We start from the raw sequence: 26,055 nt of genomic DNA on the forward strand, positions 1-26,055 counted from the left end.
CTCGAAAGCGACTCCTCGATGGCTAGCGAACAAATGTTGTACTAAGGATGCTCTCTTTCCGTCATTGCACTATAAGTCTATCTCATCGTCATCTTTAAATATACCTATCGCGTTCAAGAATTTCATGAAACGTGTTATTTTTGGCACTCGTCAATTTTCAACCAACTCAAATGTTTCATTTTGTTTACCTATTTGGATAGTTCTTATTCCTTTTTGTCTTTCGGGGTGGTGCTTTTCAATGTATCTATCTTCCTATCCTGGGTACATTAATATTGAGTCTTCTTATGTCCCCATAGTACCCCACCCTTCCCTGCCTTGGAATCCTAATGATCCAGTTGCTTCAGCTTCTTAACAAATTCTAGCAGTATTATTTCTTTTGCTTGCAGATGTTGTAAAAAACAACATAAACAATAATACTTATGTAAGATGTAATTACATATGTTGAAAATTACAGATCATACTCATTTGATTAAGGGGTTCGAACTTATGCTACGTCGAGTCTAGATTTACTTCATTTTCCGTTAATGGTGAACGCTGTGTTGTGATAAAAAAGAGGTACCGGGATCAATCCATGACAAGAGCAATTCGGAAATTTATGTTATTTTCTCTGTATTCTGGTAAGACTCTTCGTCCACGTCATCCACGACGTTCCGGTACGATGCTGCGTAGAAACAGATTAGGGGTTCAATTTAACACTTTAGACTGCATGATCAATTAACTATCACCAGGTGAGATTCCACCAGCAATCATGGCCTAACTTGTAGTGGAATAAAAATTAAAAATAGATCGAAGTATGTCATTTATAAATTTCTCCCGCTGCCGAGTTTCTACGTAAAATTGATGATCAATTTATTACATTTCTCTGAAACGTCTTACGCACGAGCAAGCTTCGAATATTCATCTCTATATCGCCGGCTAAGGATTCCCAAGAGCTAAGTACGTCATGATCGCGTGCCCCAGTCCAGGTATAGCCGCTCTAGGTTCATCGCTCGGCAGATGGCGTCGAGAAACATGTCGAGGAGAGGACGTAAAGCTCCTGCCCGATATGAAAAAATGTTGCATTTCCGGTTAAACTTTATAACGAATTGATATACTTCCCATTATACGTTTTACGCGGTAGCGCGGTAGCACTTGTTCAGGTATGTGTTGGAGGTCCATCGGAAATAAACCAAAGAAACGGTTGGAGGAGTGATGCATTGCAATGCGCACACAATCATCATCATCATATCAACCCATTACCGGTCCACTACAGCGAACGGGCCTCCTCCCACAGTAAGAAGGAGTTAAGTACGTAGTTTACCACGCTGGCCCAGTGCGAATTGGTGGACTCCACACACCTTTGAGAATATTATCGAGAACTCTCAGGCATGCAGGTTTCCTCACAATGTTTTCCTTCACCGTTGTACCCATTTTAAATGAAAGCTTTTGAAAATAGTTACATTAGAATAGGTAGAATCTGCTTTCCGAACCGGTGGTAGAGTCACACAAACATGCATACTTGACGTTTCAAAAGTGCTTATAAAGTAGGCCTACTTGAAATATATGAATTTGAATTTGAATTTGAATTACAGCTTGCGTACACGTAAATTGCCCTCGGCCGTCGTCGAAGTTCTGACCTATGAAAAAATATTTTGCCTGAGCTGGAGAGTAAACAAACAAAAATTTGAGACGCTGTGGTCTAGTCTCTCGGTGAAAGGAACGCTGTGTATTTTCTCCCCACGAGGAATGACCGTGATGCTTTTTTACCCGCAAAAATATCACCGGCGGAAACTCAATGCGTCAACATCTCGTCAGCCATTCAACATGCTGTGGGGTCCCTTTCTTACGACATTCTCTCCCTTGTTTATCGATAACATCGAATATTCTGGAGTCACGGGAAATGCTATGTTATGAAAAATTTAGTCATCTTTGAGCTTTATGGCTCCTGTTTAAGAATTTGGAATACATTATCATATCAACCCATACAGGGCACCGGTCTCCTCTCACAATAAGAAGGCCGTAGTCCACCACGCTGGCCTAATGTGGATTGATGGACTCCACATGCCTATGACAACATTATAAAGAATTCTCTGGCATCAGCAGGTTGCCTCACGATATTTTCGTTCACCGTTGAAGCGAGTGATATTTAAATTGCTTAAAATGCACATAACTGAAAAGTTAAAGGGATTGAGCTCGGCCCTCCGAAAGTTCTATAATTGAATAAATCGCAGTGTTCTAATTCTAACCGAATTCAAACAAAATTTGTTTGAAACATAAGTTTTATCTCTTGAGTTAACTTTGATTCTGTTATAATATGATTTTTGCAAAAATTCAAACATAATAAAAAGTTTCATATTTTCATCATAATTCATAGCGGTTGTTGTCTCTTTGTTCCCACGAGTTCACGACAATGAATGGGAAGGTTCACATGCTATTTTGAATTGTATGACTCTTGTCTGGCTACGGGCAGCGGTAAATACGCTTTTATAATATGATTCCGAAGGTAATTTTGGACCTACCAATGCATAGGGTTAAAGAATATGTTAAAACACATTTTTTCAAACAGGTTTACTATACAATTGATGAATTCCTTAATGACAAGGAAGTTTCATAGAAGCATCCGGCAATGCTTTCATCCCTCACAAGATTGAAAAATTAATGTTAAAATTTGTTGATGTTAAGTTACTGCTTATATTAGGCTTCCTCGAAATAAATAAATTGTAAATTTTTGAATTTTTAAACAAATTTACCCGAAGAGGTACGAAATTGGTATTTGTGCAGATGTTGAGGTAAGGCTTTTTCCCGATAGCGCTGATGTTGCAAGCAATATAATAATAGAATATATCGTTAAAGGTAGTCTGGAAAAAACTCTGTGTGTTCAAAAGAGTTTACAACCAAACAAACAATATTATCATAGGTTCATGAAATTAACTATCTGTTTTTTTAACCTAAAAAGACATTATAAACGCATATATTTGAAGATTTAAATCAAACATAAGGTATTAGGCGTGTATAGAATAAGGTCAATGAACTTTGCTTGCACCGTACAAAATGTTTGCATGGTACACGAAGCTTTCATAACTTCAGAAGTAGGAAACGTTAATCTAGATTCTTGTGCCAATATAACAACGGTATGGTATCAACAAGTATACAAGTAATATGAGCAAGCTCGTCTTGGATTTGCTCGGTAAACCGTAAAACTCACGTAAACTCACGACAGAAGTGGGATAATCTAGATAGGATTTAGATTAACACTATAACTACAGTCTACAGTACGGTATCAACAAGCGTGCCAATAAAAAGGTCAGGCGGTATCACATAGGATCCGTGTATTTATAGACGGACCAACACGCTGTTTTATTTATCTGGAGCCGCCCACCCGTCTCCCGTCGCGCTCGTGACACGGCGGCAAAAAACATCACTCAACATTTGATATATGTAACCAATGGGACATTGAAAACTAATACATAAAGCTTTTTATTGTGTATATTCTTGGTAAGCTCTGAAATGCGATTTGGTGGCTATAATTTTTATGATACGGAATCATACATATACTGATCATGATCTGTCTTCGTGTTTAAAAATTAATCATATTTATACATTTACTAGCTGTTGGCCGTCTGTTCTTCGTGCGCGTTTGTTTACGTCCTTTAAACAGACTGAGAAAAAATAAGTCCATTGATAGCTTATTTAGGGCGAAAAGTAGACACAAACAAACTTTTTCGAGTTTTTTAAAGACAAAAATGATATTGGTTTTTAAAGCAGATAAATTCTATTACTATTCTTTCTTTGCCATTTGCAGAAGAAAGACGGCCTCCTTCTGGGAAAGTTTTAGACGCAGAACCAATACCATCCTTTGTACTTTAAATGAGGACCTTAGAAAACCGTTTGTCAAATATTGGTCTTGCTTGCACTGGTGTGAGAATTATAATTTTAGGTTTTAAGTTAACTTTTCATATCTGCATTATCTTTATTATTTTTATTATTATACTTTAAAACGAATCTATTCCATGGGACTATTGCCTGAAAATAAATAGTTATTTTTATTATTAATCAGGAAAAGATCTAGCAGCTTCTTGTTCAGCCGTGTTTTAGTGAAGTGAATGTCAATACATTAATTTAAAACAGTATTTAAAAATTAATTAACTATATACCGTGCTTCAAAGTTATAAATATACCTATTTATACATAATTTCGAATTATTATTTTTTACTGTTAATGTAACAAATTCAATTATATTATTTATATATTCTTTATCAGAAATACGAACAATGTATGTTGACCGTTTACCAATTAAGGACAAAATTGCAAACAATGCTAAGTATAAAACTAAACGTGGTATAGGTAAAGAGGTTAATGCCTAGAGAAACAGGAAAATGTTTCCATGTTTCCGAAGCTGTCAACGTCAAATTGCTGAAGGCAGTCTGGTGAGAGACGGCGCAGGAGACGTGCGCCCAATGTCTCGACGCGCACGCCTCGACCGTTTATTATGACTTGGAAAGGATACCAGAGTTTATTTCGGGATCTAACTTTTGTTAATCACTTTGGAATGTTTACAGCGGACGTGCCGTTACGTAAATATAAATAATCTCATTTCTCAATAATTCCTCGACCCATTGTGATAAACATAACGGGAAAAGTTAACCTGTGATTTTGTGATAACAGCTATCGGTTATCTGGTGGACAGTTAGCAAAGATACAGTAACAGTGTTTGCCTATTGAACGTGTTCATACGTGTTTGTGTGTAAATGATATTTAAGTGATCTGTTTTTAGGTAGAAACGCGCCCACTTGTATTGTGGTGACTCTTCATTCAAACATTTTCCTTTTTTGTAAAATATGTGCCAATAAATCTATTTTTTGAGTGTGCCAAATCTGCTAAGAGGAAGATTAGTTGTTTGGCGGAAATTTTTGGTAGTTACTTCAATTCTTTGACTAAATTAAGACGCGTAAAGGCCAAGAGGTACACTAAATATCACTATTTAAAAGTATAACACTAGATAAAAGAAAGGATCTGACTAAAATTTAAACTTTAGTGAATCAGGATGATTGCTTTTATTGAATAGCCAAGGCGGCAAAAATGGCAAAGATGAAGTGCCCTCATGGACGCAGAGGGTAGGCTCGTGTTTTGGAAGGGTGGCATGTGGGAAGGGGGTGCTCCAACCCTCAATTGTAATACTTGCAAGAAGCGACGCGCTGACAGGATGAGCGCCAACGATCGCCCACTGGGGTGAGTTTCCATCACTGTTGGTTTACCTTCAGGCTTCACCCCTAATAATCATAATATTTTGATGAAACAATAGTTAGAATTTATTGTCAATCAATCAAGTCAATTTAGGATACAATGGTTGGGAGTGTGTTGAAAACGCGAATATCGTTTGACAATTCATAGCTTAAGATAAGTTCGGACTGAAATCTATATGATAATTATTTTATTGTTTAATTATTATTCAAAAGATGCGATGTTTTTTAATATTCATCACTTTGGATGACTTTGTACGACTTTGGACACATCAGAATGCTAACCTATATATTCAAAAAACCTTTTGCTAGACCAAAAGGCGCGTACATGAGCGAAGTTTTTAATTTCTGTCTAGTAAGCACAATGTGTGGACTAGTAAGTAGGGGTACAGAAAACAGAGAAAAAGGCTTTTAAGTGAAAAGTAATGTAAGCAACTCTGTGCTTATTAAAAAACGGTCAAGGGCGAGTCGGTTTCCACCACCAAGTTTATACTTATTAAGTCATAAATAAACTAAATTACCTAGTTTACCTATAAAACTCAACAGAATTTCTGCAAGTGGAACTTATTCGTACATTTTAACCTTTTTCGCCCAGATGATTTAGATGAGAAGGAATTCGTGAAATGTTTGCGGTAAACAACCGTTTGTTCTGCGATTTTTCCGTATTACTAAGATACCAACACAAACTTTAAAAGGAAGGCAGAAATATTAACAATAAAACAATCAATTATTGAAATACATAACCGGTAAGGAAATGCCTATCTACAATGTAGTGAATCACCGAGAATGCTGTTGTGGTTAGCTGCATGAATTCTGTTACACTGACTAAGGCGGTACCGTTACAATTTATGATGTCCTAATTAAATACGTATACAAATTATGCAGTTAAAACTTTTTTTTCTTTTTAATTTTATTTAAATAAATCTTAAATTAGAAAGGTTCAACTAATGAAGTGTGAATATGGGATATATTGTGGTACTCAGCTTACAATCAAGGTCACAATTTTTTACATTTTGTAAATTAACTATCACGAAGCCATACAAAATTATCCACGCAGAGGTTTTCGGTTTAATATTCTCTTCCACGTTCTTTCAGAATCGGGTTCTCTAATATGAGCTTTTGCATGATCTTTTTGAGCACAACTTTTTAAAAAGTAATATTGAATTAATGAATAGATAGTTTATTTTTTGTAAAAGTATCTATGGGATATGGATTTAAAGTCATCATCATCTCAACCAATGGACGTCCACTGCTGGACATAGGTCTTTTGTAGGGAGTTCCACAATGCACGGTCCTGGGCCGCTTGCCTCCAACGGCTCCCAGCTACTCGCCTGATGTCATCTGTCCACCTCGTTAGGGGCCGACCTACGCTGCGTTTACCGGTGCGGGGTCGCCATTCCAGCACCTTAAGACCCCAACGTCCATCGGTCCTCCGAGCTATGTGCCCCGCCCATTGCCACTTCAGCTTCGCAACTCGCTGAGCTATGTCGGTAACTCTAGTTCTTCTACGGATCTCCTCATTTCTGATTTGATCACGTAGAGATACTCCTAACATAGCTCTCTCCATCGCCCGCTGAGTGACTCTGAGCCTTCTTATGAGGCCCATAGTTAGCGACCATGTCTCTGATCCGTAAGTCATCACTGGCAACACGCACTGTTCGAAGACTTTAGTCTTCAGGCACTGGGGGATTTTGGACGAGAACCCGACGACTGGATTTAATTAAGTGTAACTATTTTGAAATTTGTTACCCATTGGACCATTTGATACTTTTTATCCCAGAATAGCAAAAAAAACCTATGTCACTATATTATACACAGTTTAACCGATCTTGACAAAATTTTGCTCATAGACAGCTTGCTGCCTATTGTCGGACTTATCATACGTTATATGCCAAGAAAACAAACGGTTCCCGGTTAGAAAACCCAAAAAAGCAGACCAATCCGATGACAAATAGTATTAGATATATAAGATTAAAACAATGCCTAACGCGTACCATTTTGCGGCTTTATTGCTACAGAGCTAACTTCCTAACAACTGAGGATAACCGTCATATTGTTTTCATGTTTAAGTTACAATCTATATACATACACTATGTTCCGATGCAATCACATTGTCTGAGGATTGTCAGATGACTAATATGTTATTATTTTTATAAGATAAAATATATTTGAGTACATTGTAATGAGATAAAGCATGTTTTAATAACATTATTTATCTAATGAGTAGTGCATCTACTCCACGTCATGAAATAAATCAACGAAAAAGACTTTACACATTTAAATTCACATTATAATTAAAAACATCATTAAATATCTATTCGTCTATTTTATAGAGCAGAAAAAGTAGTGGTGCTAAGTTTCCTCCCTACTGAAACCTTAGCCTTTGTACATTCTACTGCAAGTGTATTATTCGTGTATTCCGTGTAATTTTTTTTCTCTTCGAGGATGGTAAAATCTCGTTACTTTCATTCCATTTCACATTCATATTAATTGCTCACCTATCTCTCTTTGACTACATTTTGATGTTGTCTTTGAGCGTTTTGTAGATATCGCATTTTGGAGTGGAGTATGTCCAATCAGTTTTTACGATATTGAAATCTGAATTACGTGTACTGATTTTATACTTGTATTGTATCACTGCTTATGGTTTGTATTCTATATTAAGCTCCGATTGAGATAACATTTTCAGTGTCACTTGTATGTTTTATTTTCGGAGCTTTCAGATTTGTTCTTATTAAGTATGTTTTGATGACTGCTGGGTGATTTCTTGACACCTGAAGCACGGTTTTTGTTTGCATTTTAGGGGTCCAATTCCAAGACAAAATTAAAATGAAATCGTATATCCTAAAACTTCTTAAATCCTAGCATGCTCCTGCCCCTTTTGAGAGTTCGTTGTTATTTGTGTGTGATTATTTATGTCATAAATAAACTAAAACAGCGTCGCATTCCTTTCTCGGGCACAGATGTCTAACGAGACCACATGTAGTCCACATCTCCACTTACTGCATATTATGTCTTTCACACCTTTCATCCGATTTTCAGCGCTTTCTTATCCTTTTCAATTTAGTTTGCTACGTTCGCTTTGTCGCTGTCATCGCTTTGTTACTTATTTTCGATCACCGAAGGCATGGCCGTCTCATCTGCACAGAAATATCTATAAAGGACAAAATGTTGGAGAAAATCGGCACATGATTACTTTGTCCTTTTAAGATTCTAAACGCTAAAATTGACTGTCCTCAATTACTATCCAGTTTTAGATCTCGGATACCTGTTAATTATCCCCGTAAACCTATAACTCCACTCTGTCCCCCGTTGCGTAGAACTGTTCTTGGTGCCAATTCCCCTGTTCTAAGATTATGTAAGACCCTAAACCACATTAGCACTGAAGTTGATATTTACTCTGACTCGTTGTATAAGTTCAGAGATAAGATATTTTTATCATGGACCAATTGACCCTCATTTGCTGTTTCCTTGATTTATTTTTTTAGTGAGTGAGATATTTTGTTATTATATTCTCATTCTCGATACCTTTTCTTTTCATGATATGGTGTTATTATATATTTTCATATGCTGTGTTTACTTTTAAGAAAACATTACACTTAAATAGAATAGTTAAAATTTTAAAAACGGTTGTATTAGTGTAAGTGTTTGTAAGTAAACCTAATAAATAAAATTAAAAAAAAAGATATTTGTGATATACAGTTTATTATGTGAAATACTCAAAATATTTGCCTCTTTTATCATTATCACTTATCTTTTAACTGACGTTTATTATTATTATTATTGTATTAGTCCATAAACTTCAAGTATACACTTTTGTTTAAAATTGAGATCCTAATAATAACGATTTAAAGCTTTGTCCAAATGTCAGTAACAGATGGATGAAAGGAGTAGACGGGGAGGTTATGTAAACACTTTTAAATTATTTACTTTGGTCTAGGTACGGATGGAGACATACTTGGTTAATTTCTCCATTTTCAACATTCCCTATATTATGTTTGTGCTACGTGTTGGCAATTGTTTTTATTTGGGTGGAGTTTATTAATCACCATCATCATCATATCAACCCATTACAGGATGCGGTATCCTCCCACAATTAAAAGGGGTTAAGGTCCACCAAGCTGGCCCAGTGCGGATTGGTTGACACAACTCAACTTTCAGATCGTTATGGGTGAACTCTCAATCATGCAAGTCTCCTCACGATGTCTTCTAGGGGGATCTTCCTTCACCGTTGAAGAAAATTATATTTTAATTGCTTAAAAACGTACATAACTCAGAAAAGTCGGAGGTGCGTGCTGGGATTCGAACTCGGCCTCCCGAAAGTGGACTCAAAGTCCTATCCGCTGGGCTATCACCGCTTCCAATAAGTTAATTGATATCTTCGTCAAATCTGATTAATTTACGAGAGTAGCATTTATATCTAAAAATCTATTAATGCCCTAATTTTGCTGCGGATGATCTGAACGGTGTTAGGTGGTGGCGGTACCTACGGATTGTTTGATTGCTCTGTAACGAGAGGAAGTAAACAACGTTATCAAAACCAATAACAGGAGTATGTCTGTCATGGTGATTGAGTGAAGAGTTTCCCACCTAATCGTATTCATATGGCCTCACTACTCTCTATACAATCATTGATAAGTTTATAGTCGCAGTTATTTTCGTATAATAAGAACGCCAGTCTCTTTATTTCCCAATACGAAACTTAACAACAAACAATCATTTTCTTATTGCAACTTTAACTTTAAATCGTATTATTTGATTTAAAGTTAAAGTGGCAATAAGACCCGGCTGTTTCTGGTCAAGATACAGTACCTATACTTTTCATACTTTCTAAATCACAACATCGTATATATTCAAATTAAACTTATACTGATAGCCTAATGGTAAGTGTTTCGGCTTCACTTTCGCGGTGCCGAGTTCGTATCCTAGCACGCACCTCTAACTTTTCTAAGTTATGTGAGTTCTAAGAAATTAACATATGCCTGAGAGTTCTCCACAATGACAACGGCCTAAACACTTCTCATTGTGAGAGGAGACGAGACATGATGATGCTGAGAAACTTGCGTTTTCGTGCAGGTTCGACATATTCACCTTCAAATGTATCTAAGGTTCAGGAAGGCCATAAATCTGACTTAAAACTAATTAATTACGGTAGCATGTTGTTCAATAATGTCACGGTAATATCAGTAGGCCGTGGGGGTTAGGGCGGTCGTCGACTCTGGTATTTCGTAACGCATTGATTTTATTACGACACCCTTGTTTATGTCCACCACGTGCGATGTGACGCGGCGGAGGAGTTCAAACGAGCTGAAGTGAAGTGGCCATTATATATTATTTATGTTTACATTAAGTTGACGCTGGTAGCACACAGTAAGGATATCGCACTGATGCGAGGTAGTGTAGTGTTTAGGGCTTCGGCTCGAGTTTGATCCTTCACCGTTGAAGCATTTGATATTTTACAAATTTAAAACGCAACGCACATAACTTACAAAAGTTAGAGGTTCGTGCTAGGGATTCGAACTCGGCCCCCCGAAAGTAAAACAGAAGTAGGACTTTTGTTTTACTAACACTGGGCCATCACCAATTCAACGGTGAAGGAAACCATCGTGAAGAAACCTAAATGCCTGAGAGTTCTCCATAATATTCTCAAAGGCATGTGTAGTCCACCAATCCGCAAAGGGCCTGTGTGGTAGGTTACGACCTAAACCCTTCTCATTGTGGGGGGCGACTAGTGCCCTGTAGTGGGCAGGTAATGGGCTGATATGTTATATTTGGGAATAAATTTCTACTTTCTTTGTTCCAGTGAGTTAAAGAAACTATCGGAGGAGAGTTTAACGCGGCAACCGGAGGAAGTATTTGACATCATCTGCAAACTCGGTGAAGGCTCCTATGGCAGCGTTTACAAGGTATCTTTCTGAATTTCTCGAACGTTATCATCCTCAACTAAAGAATGTCTCACAGAGGAGAAATGGTTTTGGAGCATAAAACCACTGAGCTACTTTAACGCTGGTCGGTGGGCTTTAACGCCTATTTCTTATCGTCATTATGATAAAGATTGATCTTATAAGGTAAATATTTAAGCAAGCATAATTCTGCAAGCTAAATGGTAAATTCCAATTCGTTTGTAGGACGCCCCCAAAGCCTGTATTTTGCAATTTTCTCTCGATGGCAACTTTCGCTGAAAGTGTTTAGGTTCCGTTTGCTTTTGCAATAATAAACACAGTCAAACATGAGTTTTGAACTTAAAGTTTTTGAGGAAGAGATTTTAAAGGAAATCATTTATTTGTTTTAATATAATTTCAATAGTTTACTTATGATCTTTGTTTCCTCGCAACCATTTTGCATATAAAAAATATTCTCCATGACCTTACTCGATTAATTCACGTTTCATTGCAACTATTCACAAGGTATATTCCGTATTTCAACTTAAACGAAATTTCGTTGTACGCTCAGGAAAAGTCGTAACTTCTAGGCTTTTACATCCAGTCGATGCCTTCTACTTTCCCGAATTCATCGGGTAAGTGCCAGGCATCCTTTTAGGCTCGCCCTCATCGGACTTTTGGCTACCAACATTCATCATAATTTATAGGATTGTTCAAGATAAATGTCTCAGAATCAACTTCCTAATTTGATCCATCATCAGCTGAAATGCATCTCACTAAAGTAATCTGTCATAGCCATTTTTAGTAACGGGGAAAAGTCTTTTGAAATCGATATAGCCGACCTCTCCGTGGGACGTTACGGGATCTCCCAAGAACGCATCCGTGCCTCCCAAGCACGACGACCTTAGGGCCCGGTGAAACGCTTCCCCAACTTGTTTGCCTTAAGCCTGGAATGTTGTATAGTGAACGGTCGTAACCCCCTACTCTGACCGCCCCCGACTCCAAAATCCTTGGCCTGGGACTTTTAAGTCAATACCTGCCCCTATCAAGATTTTCTCATGAGATGGCTTAGGGTCACTCAGCGGGCGATGGAGACAGCTATGCTTAAAATAGTTCTAGGTTAACAAACCATGAATGAGTAAGTGAAGTATTAGAATTACCGACATAGTTCAAAGAGTCGCGAAATTGAAGACGTAGACGTTGGGGTCTGAAGGTGCTGGAATGGCGACCTCACGCCATTAAACATAGCGTTGATAGACCCCGACGGATGATATCAAGAGATTTGCACGGAGCGGCTAGACCCAAGCGGCACAAGATAGGGGTATTTGGAACTCTCTACAAAACACCTATGTCAAGCAGTGGACTTCCATCGGTTGACATGATGCTGAATGCAAAAGCTCACCGTGACCAGTAAAAGTGCACACTGTATGGCTGTACTTATTTACAACCACTTGCCAGATGCGCTTGAAACTTTTACCTGTTGCATGCTTTAAATCAGTTTTATTTGATAAACTTTTAGATTTATTATCATATCAATGACTACCTAAATGGAGAATTTAATTATAGACATTCATGAATTCATTTTATTTATTAAGTATTAATTTTTTATTTAATCTGATATTTTTATTTCCTCTTTTGTGTTTTTACTTTTCATTAATTTATTTAAATGTGACTTGTTATTTAATGTAGAAAATTGATATAATCATTAGCGAATAATTTTTGCACGCCAATCTTGGCAGGATATTTAACACTCATAAACTTTAATTAACACTTTTGTAAACATGTTGCATGTAGCAAATTCGAGCAAAATAAATAAATCATTGATTGATTGATTGAAAATGACGATTTATTTCGCGTCAGTGGAGTTGTCGCTGACCTTAATTGATTAGATTGTCTTCCTTGCAGGCGTTACACAAGGAGAGCGGGCAGGTGCTCGCCATCAAGCAGGTGCCGGTGGACACGGACCTGCAGGAGATCATCAAGGAGATCTCCATCATGCAGCAGTGCGACAGCCCCTACGTGGTCAAGTACTACGGCAGTTACTTTAAGAACACGGACCTGTGGGTGAGGCATGGCAGCTTTCACTTGCCTTATTATGTATATTGATAATACAATTCAATTAATTTATTTGCAGATTTAGTTTTACAGAGTTAGTATTACAATCCGCCATGGCATTTAATTGCATGCAAACTTAATTTCTTAAAGTAGCTTATTCTTATAATTAAATTACAATCAATTTTCATAAAATAGAAACAACAGATTCTTAAGTTAAATTCCAAATTCTTAACTATTCTTTAAATCATAATTAAATATACCATTAGGATTCTGACGCTGGTAGCTTATTGTAAATAGATTTTAGGTGCCATACTAAAGATGATATGCTTGAAGCAATGCAGCCAAATGGTGTGTTAAACAATTTTATTCCTTCTTATATATTTTATATGTTTTTTCATATTATATTCTGTAAACGGTACGGGTGTAATCTCAGAATAAGAAGAGTTTAAACCGTAGAATTTATACCATATGGAGGACATTAATGACGAAATCTCTGCTGTGCACGTTTCCACGATGGTTTCCTTCACCGTTATAGCAAGTTATATTTCAATGCTTAAATTAAAAGCAAAACAATATAACGTTTAAATTTATGAAGTGTCTTGGTTCATAAAACTGTCGTCTAGACCCATAAATATTTAATGTTATCATTCATCATAGGCCTGCGTTGTCATAGGATTTATTAGAGGTTGCGCACCAAGCTATTCCAATGCGTGAAGGTGGGTTTAAATTGGTTTTAATTCATACATATTTTTAATGCAACATTTTAGATCAAAAAGTGCAGTAAATCCTTTGCAAAATTGTATGCTTATACTTTAATTTGTTATTCCAGATTGTCATGGAATACTGCGGCGCGGGATCAGTTTCAGATATTATGAGGTTACGAAAGAAAACGCTCTCAGAAGATGAAATAGCGACGATACTGTGTGATACGTTGAAGGGCCTCGAATACTTGCACCGGAGAAGAAAGATCCACAGAGACATTAAGGCGGGGAACATATTGCTCAACACGGAGGGTCACGCGAAACTGGCTGATTTTGGCGTCGCTGGGCAATTGACTGTAAGTGGCCTTAGAAAACTTAATTTCTTCCAGCAGCTTCTAAAACTTTCCAAAATTTAGAAATCCTCAACATAAACATCAAAGCTTTCAGTATTCGAATTCCCTTTAAAGAATGATATTTTGAAGCGTATTCTTATTATTCTTTCCCTTTAAATGAGAGGATGGTGATCATTTAATTCCATAAATTAAAATTAAAGCTCGAGTCTTTCTAATGCGCGGAAAAAGTCTTAAAAGTCTGACAATCAGCTGTTAAAATTTCCTTAAGGATAGGTTTATATCATTCTGGAACAACTACCAACAATTCTAAAACATTATGTGTTAAGTGAAGCTTGTAAGCGAAGAAGCACACTAGATACTTATTTTGTTGTCTTACAAAATTAGTTTTGGAGTATTGAAATACTGTTTGTTGCGTTAAATAAATTATACAATATCATTTGCATAGGGTCATAAATTCAGTAATCCTTTATTTTGTATAACGAGAACCCGCGTTGTATAGCAGTATTTAAATGTTCAAATAAGGTGAATACATTTAATTTCACTCTGACGTTAAAGAGTATCGATGGTGGACAAAAAGTATCGATGGTAACATAAAGTTAGAAAGTGACAAAAAATTACTCTTACTTACTTATCAGAAGGTGGAGAAAAGAGGCTTTTTTTTCTTCACTACAAGTTTGTCCTTGACTGCAATCACACCTGATGCAATCGAGGAGTCGTTTTCGCAATATCAAACTCTGCATCGTCCAAGTAAAATGGATGTTTTGTCAGTCGTTTTTGAGTCTAAAATCCCTGCACTTCTGATTTTTGTTTTAAACGCGTTCTGTCAAAAGTCCGAGCTATAGAGTTGGAGGCAATTTGAGCTTTATTACAATGCCATTAAGTTACATTTTACTCCGATGTTCAAGTAAGTTTCACTCGAAAACGACTCTTCGGTTGCAGACGAGCAAATCTTGAACTCCCTCCTGATAAGTGATTATCAAGACGGACAGATTTGGAGCAAGAGTTGCATATTCCAGGACACGATGGCGAAGCGCAACACCGTTATCGGCACGCCGTTCTGGATGGCGCCCGAGGTGATCCAGGAGATCGGCTACGACTGCGTGGCCGACATCTGGTCACTCGGCATCACGGCGCTCGAGATGGCGGAGGGCAAGCCGCCCTACGGCGACATCCACCCCATGCGCGCCATCTTCATGATCCCCACCAAGCCCGCGCCCTCCTTCCGGTGAGGCGGAACTCCGCTGGCTCCATGATACACAAATGATAGACAAATCTTCAAGGTTTACCTTTTTGCAGCAGTTTCACCTACGTTACATAAATGGGTACATTCGACAGGTGTCCTTGACGTTACTTATTGACCTCCTCTTTCGTGCATCCCGTAATATAACTTTTCATTACGTATCCCCTCAACTATGCGACCAAATAACATGCTAAAAAAAGAGCAAGGTTTATCATGAGATTGTCCTGCTAATTAACTGACACTTTTTAAATATTGTATAGGCGATACTTTGGGGAATCCTGTGATATATACTGAAAATTAAGCTTAATTTTCTATACTCCGCGAAAAGCAGGAGAATCTGTATGGTGTAAAATATAATTTCCTCAATCCTTATACTCCACACCAAACAGATCTACGCACGATTCGCTCCGGAGTATTTTAAAAATTTTCACACTCTTTTTTTTGTACCTAACGATCAATATTTTATACCCTAAAATAGCGATTGGAAATGATATTTTAAGTTAGATTTTTTTTTTTTAATTTAATGCATTATTTATGTGTATGGTACTTTTTTAAGTCTTGTCAAGAGTAAAGAAAGTGATATTAGTAGCATAAAAATTTAATAAAATAACATAAATTTTTCAAACCAGCTCTGGTCTAAGAAGAGACCTTAACAAACTTAGCCGGGTTTTTTTGTTATCACCATCTCACAGTCGAGTTAATGTTGAGCTATTAAGTTATAGCAATCATACGCAAGCATTTTTAGCATACCTGTAATCCTTAATATTATAATAGGATTTTTGTATAAACTTACGACAACTTACATAACCGTTGTTGGTTCCAGAGAGCCGGACCAGTGGTCTCCAGAGTTCATAGACTTCGTCAGTCAGTGCCTGGTGAAGAACCCCGAAGAGCGCGCCACCGCTGAATACTTGCTGACGCACGAGTTTATAGGTGCCTACTTTTAGTTATTTTTTTTATATTTAAGCCACAGAGTAGGTATTAGAAAATATTAAGAACTTTTGACGTGACAACGACTTATAATTCGATGGAGCCAGCTGCACGCACAAAAAATCTCCTCGCTACTTACCTCGCTCTGAGGCGTTCCATCCAAGGCTCGAAGTGCAAGCGAGAGCGCGGAACGAGCGACAAAGAGGCACAGTCGGCCTCCGCGTTCGACATCTGTCTCTCTCCTACTTGAGTGAGCGATGCGTCTGCGTGGACAGCTTCTATACAATAATACATTTACATGTTTTCGGCAAGAATGAAGTGCAGTGAAAAGTGAATGTGTCAATTTTTTATAGCAACGATAATATCTATCAAACAAATAAAAATAAAATTTTCTTTTGAAAAATGCAACCAACCATTCCATCAGTATTTTCTTACGACGTTGTCACGTTCAACTATCGTCAGTAAGCCGACTTTACAGACAACCAATGTTTTTGTTCAGAGAAAAATGTTGCGAATTTTGTGGCTCATACTCTCCTCTGACTTTGTTTGGTCACGTATCTACATTTTTTCTTTAACACTAAAAAGTTGGACTGCAATCTCATCTGGTGGAGATGGTGAGCGATGACGTCGGAATAGTTTGCAATGTTATGTCGCACTTCAATGGACAGCACCTTTGCAATTTCAGAACACTAGGGAACCATTCCGACGTTATGACACTTGTATAAGTGAACTTGTGAGGGATTTAAGAATATACAAATTCTTTCTCCTTTTAAAGATAAAACAAAATTTTGTCTAATCCCTTGTTCAGTTATAATATTGTTATATATACTTTAATTGCACTTTTTTCAAAAGCCTTAGGAATGGACATACATTTTTCTAACTTTGCACCATTAATATTGCTGTGTTGGCACGCAATGCGAAGTAAACTATTACTTGCTTTACGAGGAAACATCGTGAGGATACCTGCATGCTGCAGAGTTCTCCATAATGTTCTCAAAGGTGTGTGGAAATCCACCAATCCGCACTTGGCCTGCGTGGACAATGGGTGGACTTTCGCCGAAACCTGTAGTTTGCCGCGGATGCGTTTATGGTGGTTATATTGATGGTGATAATGGTGATGTTGTTGATGACGATGATAATGATGGTGGTGGGGGTTTGGGTGTCAGCAGGCAACGCGAAGCAAGCCAGTATCCTGAGCGCCCTGATCGCAGAGGCGCGCGAGATCCGCGAGAGCCAGGCCTTCCGCTCCGCCGCCGCGCTGCTCAACAACGACCACTCCAAGACCATCGCGCCGGTGAGCACCTCTTTTGTACCCCAGCTAGAACACCATGTGCGCTTGTGTACTGGGAAAACCCCAAGTGGCTTTCCTAAGCAACTGTTAAAGCAGACGCCTAACTCATAAAAGTGAAACGAGCGAGCGAGCGAGCCACTTCTTCGTCAGAGCAGCTTGTTTTGAACGCAACACCTCTACGGGTTGCTGTGTGGTGACGGCAGATCAGAATGCAGTTGTCAAAAATTATCGCCATTTTATCGGATGCATAGGTATATTCCCTTGACAGTGGCGTGCATAGAGGGTGTGCAGATGATATAAAGTGAAAAAAATCTCCAGCATCACAAGCATTGTAAGAGTTATAAAAAGCCTACCCTTAAGTTTTCAAAACTAGCACTGGAGTTTTCTTTCATTTTATATCATCTGCATACCCTCTATGCACGCCACTGTCTCTTTATAACCTGAGTGGGTAGGTTTAATTTATGCCTTGTATCAGTTTGTTGCGTATAGTGAACACGAGTTGCGAGTAAAGGTGACTAAAATACTTCATTTATCAATTTATTTTTCAAGTTACATTCATGAAACATTGATTTTAGGTTTTTGATTGAAAAAAAAATTATTCCAACTGCAAAGGCAACAAATTGGAGATGAAAATTTATATTTATATTTAAATATATGAAAGTTTGTTTCATATAATTAATTATTGTGTTTGTTTTTATATAAATATATGAAAGTTTTTGATTTTTAAGTAATTTACGTTCATATTTTTCTTTTAGGAGCAAGACATTTTTTTAAACCTCTGTAGTTAAATTGAACAAATCAAAAATTGAATTTAAGGTTAGCTAAACCACGGGCAGAAGCTAGTACTATATATAAGTAGATTATAATACATAATTCACGAAGACCTCTTTGTAAACACCGTTTTGGTTGTCACCGCGTATTATTCATGGTTAGTTATTTCTCTTGAAGTCTGGTTGTAGAAGTGGGATTGATGTGTGTTGATGTGCCCCGGCAGAGCGGCGCGGAGGAGTACAGCGAGGCCACGATGAAGGCGCGCGAGGCCACGCTGGTGCCGCGCGACGCGTCGCTCGACCTGGCCGCCGACCTGGGCACCATGGTCATCTACGACCACGACCTCGCCACCATGAAGCGTGAGTACAGCTCGCACGAGACTACACCGCTCTTGCAATGACGTGCACTACATACATGCACAACAGCACTGCATACCCAAATTATTTTATATAACCCGTATTGGAGGGGAATTTTTCCATTTTCCTCCTTTATGCATACTCTGGTCAGAAACCCTGTGCACGCCACTGCCCTCTTGCCCGCTCTCAGAATCTTTTTTAAGCCACTAAAATTGAGCCCTTAAGGCACTGCTATATTTTATTTCATCCCAACTAATATTATAAGTGTCAATGTAAGTTTGTTTGTTACGCTTTCACGCATAAACTACTAAACCGATCCTCATGAAACGTTGTCCACATATTCTTGGAAGTGTTAAAAGTAATATAGGATACTTTTTATCCCGACATTAAGCTCGGCCCCTTTGGGAGAGGGGATGAGCGTTTGACGATTTTACACCATAACTCCGACAAATTATAACCGATTTAAATAATTATTTTTGTACTATATAATATGTGTTTAATTTTGCCCAAACTGTGGTTGGAGATAGAGGACGGAACTCCTCAGCGGACGGCAGCAAACCCTTCATTTAAGTCTTAGCGATACTGAATATCTTTTTTTTTTAGATCTACAACTTAATTTAATGCCAAATCAAAAAACAAAATCAAACGCAGACGAAGTCGCGGGCAACAGCTAGTATGTTATAAATTAAAAACAATATATATAATTACAAGCGAGAACAAGCAAAAAAACTCGTTGTGCTTTTTACTAGGCGAGGGGAGGTTCAAATCATATGTAAAGGAAAGTCTATGTAAGAAAGTTTACTACACCGTAGATAATTATATATATGACGGGAACGCTTGGATGGCTGTTATTTCAACACATTTCTAAATGGAAAAGTACCTACATACTTGGTATTACGAATAATGTTATAATAGCTAGATGTAAATTATTATTAATATTATTTTTGCATAATTTCGCGGTAATTAATAATTATAAACTTTTGTCATATATAATTTTTAGTTTTAAAAACTTAATTACAAAATGGTTGAAACAATTCATGTAATAATAAAAATTATTATTTGAAATAATGACAGATTTGTAAGTATACATTCAGTAAGTATACAGTTAGGAACCTACTTTGAAATAAAATATTTTATTTATTACATAAAATTGCTAATTCATTCAAGGGCAATTGTATATTAATCTATAATAAATTACTGAATTAAATCTTTCTGATATCTCTCAATAAGTTCAAAATAAAACGTAAACTTACAGAAAAATCCTATTATAATGCTAAGGATTACTCAAACGATATAAAAACCTTGGGTGTGAATTGCTCTAACTTCATAGCTTAATATTAATTTACTGTGAGATGGTTATAGCAAAAAAAACAGCCGGCTAAGTTTATTGTGGGCTTCTTCTTAGACCAGGACGCGTTTGGAACCCTCGTAGCTTTAGTTTTAAGTTTACGAATGGTTATCGCCATCATCTCACTGTGTAATTCTTATGGGCCTATTGGAATAAAGATATTTTTGACTTTGACTTTGTAATATTCAACATTGTGTCCTTAAAAAGTCCACTTTTAATTCATCAAGTGTATTTTGCAGGACACGACACAGATCCCATGGACACGAACCGGCCGAAGTACCGGCCGCTGTTCCTGGAACATTTCGAAAAGAAAGAAGTGAACCATCTCGGTATGGGCACCACGAACGGCACTCTCACGGGCCCATTAAGGTTCGGGGAGGAAGAACTCAGGTATATTTATTATAATATTTTTTACTCGATAACAAAGCTTAATACTATCTCATAGCTTAAAGTTGATGGAAAATCTCATGTTCGGAAAATTGCGGCTATTTATCTAAACTGCGGGGGGACCACACCTCATTACCACCCGCGGGTTTACCACCCGCGGGTGGTAATGAGGTGTGGTCCCTCCTACTAATTCAAAAGACAACAGTCGGAACAGCCTCTTATCTCATACCATTCTATTCTTTTGGTTTAGGTTAAAAAATCACGCACCATATTCTAAGTTCCAATACAATACATGCAATGACAGTTTAAAATGTTCCCTCTCCAGTATAGCTTTGTATATTTTATTCATATGTTATTTTTCTTTGTGAATTTCAAGCTATTTTACGTAATGTAAATATGTTATTACGAAAAAACTCTTCTTAACAGGAATACAGAGCCTAAAAAGAGTATGTAACGTTTCGCGCCAAAGATAATATAAACACTACCAGTTGATCGGCAATTCATTTGATAGTTCCCACGGAAAACTAAAAGTTTTTGCACACACCGTTGAAAAGTATTCGTTTATTGGTGCAAAATGAATAGTTCATGTTGTGAAGTCAAATTTAACGCTAAATTTCATTGGAATACAGGCAATCTCCAATCTAATCTATTACCGGATATAAAAACTAACCAATATAATATGCTTTAGCATTAAGTCCGCCTTTTGTATACCTTTTTTGAAGTGAAACTTCTAATGCGACTTCTAACAAGGTTGCTTTAAAAGTTTAACGTAATTACTGATGGGTATTGATATTATCTGGCAGATTGTCGTATTCTGATTTTATAATTCAATGCTCGTCCGATCACCGAAGTTAAGCAACATCGGGCGCGGTCAGTACTTGGATGGGTGACCGCCTGGGAACACCGCGTGATGTGTTTGCTTTTTGAATAGAATCTAAAATAAATAAGGAAGTCAATTTTATGGCTTTTTTTACCATGTTTTAAATATAATTTAAAAAAATATATATATATCATCTCTTAAAGAAGTTTCACTTCTGACTTGTTTTGCAATAAAGTGAATAAATAAAAATATTGCTATACGACTGAATAGGCTGTATGGTCAATAATCTTTGCCTCTTCTGAACGGTGCAAATTCAAAAACAACAAATATTTTATATTTATGAAGTTATCAATTATGTTTTTTTTTAATCTCATCCTTATTTCTAGCGGTCGGAAAAGTGGTATTTTAACTCGGAAACACACCCCATTTCCACCCTCAAACTATGACAAAGCTAGGGTGAGAATGTGGTGTGGTCCGTCTCGTTGAAGAGTCATATATATATGATGTGTTCCGCACGGTGCTTGGTGCGATGAAAAGAAAGTGAAATCTTTCCAGAACTATTATCAAAGGGGTATTTTATCTCATCCTTATTCCCAGCGATCGGTAGTATGTTTAACTCGGGAACACACCCCATTCCCTCACACTATGAGAGTTCGGGTGAGGACGTGGTGTGGTCCGTGTCGTGTACTATCGCGGCGTGTCCGCAGGGTGCTGAACGCGGCGGGCGCGGCGGGTGCGGCGGGCGCGGCGGGCGAGCCGTTGCAACGCGCGCTGCTGGAGGAGGGCAACTTCGAATTCGTAAGTCAACTGCACGTCGTCACTCTGCTCGCGCTGCGGCCCCGTAAGTCTGCCGGCGGCGCCTCCGTGTCGCCGCTGTGCTAGTGTGCCCGCGTGTCCCGGTGTGCCCGCTGTGCCTCTGTGTCCCCGCCTAGCCATTTTGTCCCTTTGCCCCTGTCTCTCAGTTAGTCAATTTCCCCGCTGTGCCACTGTTTCCCGGTGTGTCAGTGGCCCCACTATGACACTGTGTCCCCGCCTAGCCACTGTGTCTTGCTATTTTCTCCCAGTGTGTTCTTTTCCTTCGTTGTGCAACTGGGTCACAGTGTGTTACTGGCACCTCTGTGCCGCTGTATCACGGTGTGTCACGGCTGTGTCCCCGTCAAGCCACTGTGTCATTTTGCTATTGTCTCTTAGTGTATTAGTTTCCTTGGCAGGGGGTGTCACTGTCCCCGATGTGCCACTGTTTCCCGGTGTGTCAGTGTCCCCACTGCGACTCTGTGTCATCGCCTTATCACTGTATCCCGGTGTGTAAATTTCCCGCTGTGCCACTGTGTCACGGTGTGTCAGTTTCCCCGCTATGACACTGTTTCAGTGCCCTGTGCTGAATTCAAAAGTCATTTATTTCAAGCAGGCCTAATGTAAGCACTTGAAACGTCAAGTAAGTCTGTTTGCAGAAATTAACCTAAGCAGTTGCTCTTTTCAATATCATAGTTAGTACAGTAATTATTTTGCCTTGCTAGCGATGAAAGCGTTGTGCTTCCAAGCAACCTTGTCATTAAGAAATTCATCAAATGTCTGTTGTCAATTCATCAGTAACCTCTCTGTAATAAATGTGTTTAAACATATGCATTGGTAGGTCCAAAGTTACCTTGAAATCCCGGAGTCCCTATGTTCCCTTTACAATAAATTTTCGAAAGCAATTAATATTAAAAAATACCTGAAGCGTCCTAATATTTGTGGCATCTTTAACTTTTGTGTCATTTGTATGTAATGAAGACGGCATTTCACACATATTCGTGTTAATATTTTTGGCTAGCCATTAACCATTTTACTAACAGTGTAAATAGATGCTAAAAAACAACCAGTAGTTTGTGTTATTTAGACTTATGGTTCATGTCTTTAGAACATCATTGCATACGCTTACCACCTTTTGGAAGAAGAGCAAGTTGGTTTGATTTTAACTAGAACGAAACCAGTTTTTTTATCTGTATAAAGCTTGTCCACAAACCCGGACTGGGCCAGCGTGGTGGCCTACGGCCGTAACCCCTTCTCATTGTGGTAGGAGACCCGTGTATTGGGTTGATATGATGATGATTATAAACAGAGCAACACTTCACAAGGCATGCAAGTCCTGCAACATGCCGCTCTGTGTCCAGCAATTCGAGGCGTAGGTGTGGTTTAGTTTACAGTTTGTTAAGTGTCTTTATACTAATTTGAGCTAGTTAAAAACTAGTTAAACTATGTTTCAAACTGCGTAGCTCACCTTGTAGAAATGTTCAATTAAGGTTTCTGACTTAGATTCCTTGGTCCGGTCAAAATTTGCATTGGATTTCTTCTATCTAAAAGTCCGATTGCCAGCCTGAAGCTATTAAATTGGCTCGGTCCACTTCACCTTATATTGGCTTTAAGCTGTCGATACTGATTATTATCATGTACATTTACTTGCCTCAGGTGCCTGTTATTATTAGAGTAACACTAAATATTCATTAGGTTAGGTTCTCTGTTGATCGTACAGCATTATTACAATTTCCGTGGCTCCAAATGCTGATTAATTTTTGGCCCGATTTGCACTTAACCTGTGGAAGCGCTTCTAACGCCTCCGTACAGACGGAGTGAGTGGCAGCGCTTGTGTGACGCGCGTGTCCGCAGCTGTCGCTGCTGTCGGAGGGCGAGCTGGAGGCGTGCATGGCGCGCCTGGACGCCGAGATGGAGGCGGAGATCGAGCGCCTCCACCAGCGCTACGAGCGCAAGCGCCGCCCCATCCTCGACGCCATCTCGCTCAAGCGGAAGCGCCAGCAGAACTTCTAGCCGCCACGCTGTGAGCCGCGCCGTGACCCCGCCCACTGTGCGCCGCGCTGTGAGTGGGCGGGGCCATTGGCTGCGCTGTACCCTGCGCTCTCGACTCCGGTGCCCTGTGCACCGCGCTTTCAGCTTTGGTTACCGCGTTGTCAGCTCTATGGAACGCTGCGTTAACGCCTGTGCAATTATTGGCTCATTATCTCACTTCTGAGAATCTATGTTTGAAGAAATGCTTGTACAATTCCATCATTTCTAATCTTTGGATATATTTTATTATGTGGGAACAAAACTAGATTAGATTTGATGCGCCACGCTGCTCGCTGCGTGTGTAGCGTTTGCTGACCTATCTGCAGCAGGATCTCAACGGCTAGTCATTCGGGAAGGGATAGGTTTTACAGTTTTTGCGTAACACTTGAAAATGCATAACGATGATTTGATTGGTAAATTAGGATCTCCGCATCTCTCTGACACTCTGACTAGCCAGTTTGAAATTAAAATTGTATTTCTGATTAAGAGCGTATTAAAAAAAATACCGCTTTAAGCTATTGTAGCAATACTGCATTTATAATGTTTGTAGTTCTCTGAGAAAAAAAAAAAATTGTTTTTTTTTTTTGCGCAAATTTTGTTCGGGGCATGCACGACTTTTTTAAATATCTCGTTCCACGAGAACAAGAATTTAGGTCGCGTTTTAGTGCTTCTTACAAAAAAACTAGACTCGCTTATGTAAATTCGGCCTAACAAAACTTTTTGAACTTTTATAAAACTAGGAGCTTTTAAAATTAGAGGTGCCAAATTGCTTATGAATTAATGTTCCTATGAAATAAAAATTATGCGGAGCTTGTCAGTTAGATTATAGCTCGTACATTATAGTTTAAAACGTATGTCACTAGAAACACTAGAAATGGCTATATATGTCGTTTATAGCCATGTAGCGATATACGCTATTATTTGGCATTTTATTCTTAATAGAATAGTGTTAATAGTAATTGGCAAAAGAAAAAGGCTAGTCCCGATAATCGTGCAAAAGTCTTTGTAAAACAAGTTAAACTTTCTAACGATAAAAGTTTTCCAACACTTGTCGAAAAATGTAGAATTGTCATAAAAAGCTTGAGAATTCTCTTGCAAAATTCTTATGATTTTGATTCTCGATAACCTTAGAGATACTCTCCATTATAGGTAGATAAACTCAACATGGGTTAAGTTCTGATAACATACTAATGTTATTTATTACTAACTAGCTGTGCCCCGCAGTCTCGCTCCCATTTACAGTGGTAACGTAACTAGTGCTGAAAATGCCTGAGCCTATTTATTCGAAATGGTCAAAATTTGCAGCCAAATAATTAACGCAGGGCCAAATATTGCATTTGAGCAACAAATGTGTTTAATTTGTTGAAACTTGAGACAAATTCTCCTATATTTTCTAGACTGGATTCCCTGATTTTCTAACCGTAGTAAAAGTGGACGTCACAAAAGTCGTTCGCACGTATCTACGTTTCTAGCATCAGAGACTCGCGTCTAGTATTAGATGTAAGTTGTTAAATTAATTTAGTGTAGACATTGATTTGTACGTAAGGATGCTGAGACATATCTGCGTAGTTTGAACGGCCTTTACTGTTCCGCTAGATGGCGTTGATTTCTGTGTGGAATATTTTTGAACCACCTCCACGTAGCACACAAACTATTCGATTTTGATATGGGAGTACTAAATGTTTTACGTCTCCTATACTTATTACTTCATATATCTTTTTAGAATCAGCTATAAGCGATTTAGTGGCTGCGACGATGCTTTATGGATATTTCATTGCGTTCCATTTCTTTGTTAAAATGGCGTGTTCTAGCAAATGATTCGATGCTGCGACGCGCGCTGCTATTGATGATTTGATAATCGTGTCAAAATCGCACGTTG

General features: G+C 38.3%; 1 protein-coding gene across 4 annotated transcripts; it reads left to right on the forward strand.

Annotated features, from left to right (window-relative positions):
- Positions 1-4,422: 4,422 nt before the first annotated feature.
- On the forward strand, positions 4,423-24,246 carry LOC120632672 (serine/threonine-protein kinase hippo). Of its 4 annotated transcripts, none has more exons than XM_039902627.1 (11): positions 4,423-5,208; positions 11,023-11,125; positions 13,007-13,165; positions 13,986-14,213; positions 15,227-15,435; positions 16,274-16,383; positions 17,547-17,674; positions 18,666-18,801; positions 20,386-20,536; positions 22,061-22,194; positions 24,000-24,246. In XM_039902627.1, exons 1-11 carry the CDS (start codon positions 5,081-5,083, stop codon positions 24,170-24,172), a joined length of 1,659 nt encoding a protein of 552 aa, XP_039758561.1. In that variant the 5' UTR covers positions 4,423-5,080; the 3' UTR covers positions 24,173-24,246. The 4 variants fall into 4 exon arrangements, with proteins under 4 accessions (XP_039758561.1, XP_039758571.1, XP_039758580.1 ...); XM_039902637.1 differs by having other exon boundaries at positions 17,550-17,674; XM_039902646.1 differs by having other exon boundaries at positions 22,061-22,151; positions 24,000-24,245.
- Positions 24,247-26,055: the final 1,809 nt, after the last annotated feature.

The sequence above is a fragment of the Pararge aegeria genome, chromosome 2 (assembly GCF_905163445.1).
Source record: "Pararge aegeria chromosome 2, ilParAegt1.1, whole genome shotgun sequence".
Classification (NCBI taxonomy): Eukaryota; Metazoa; Arthropoda; class Insecta; order Lepidoptera; family Nymphalidae; genus Pararge; species Pararge aegeria.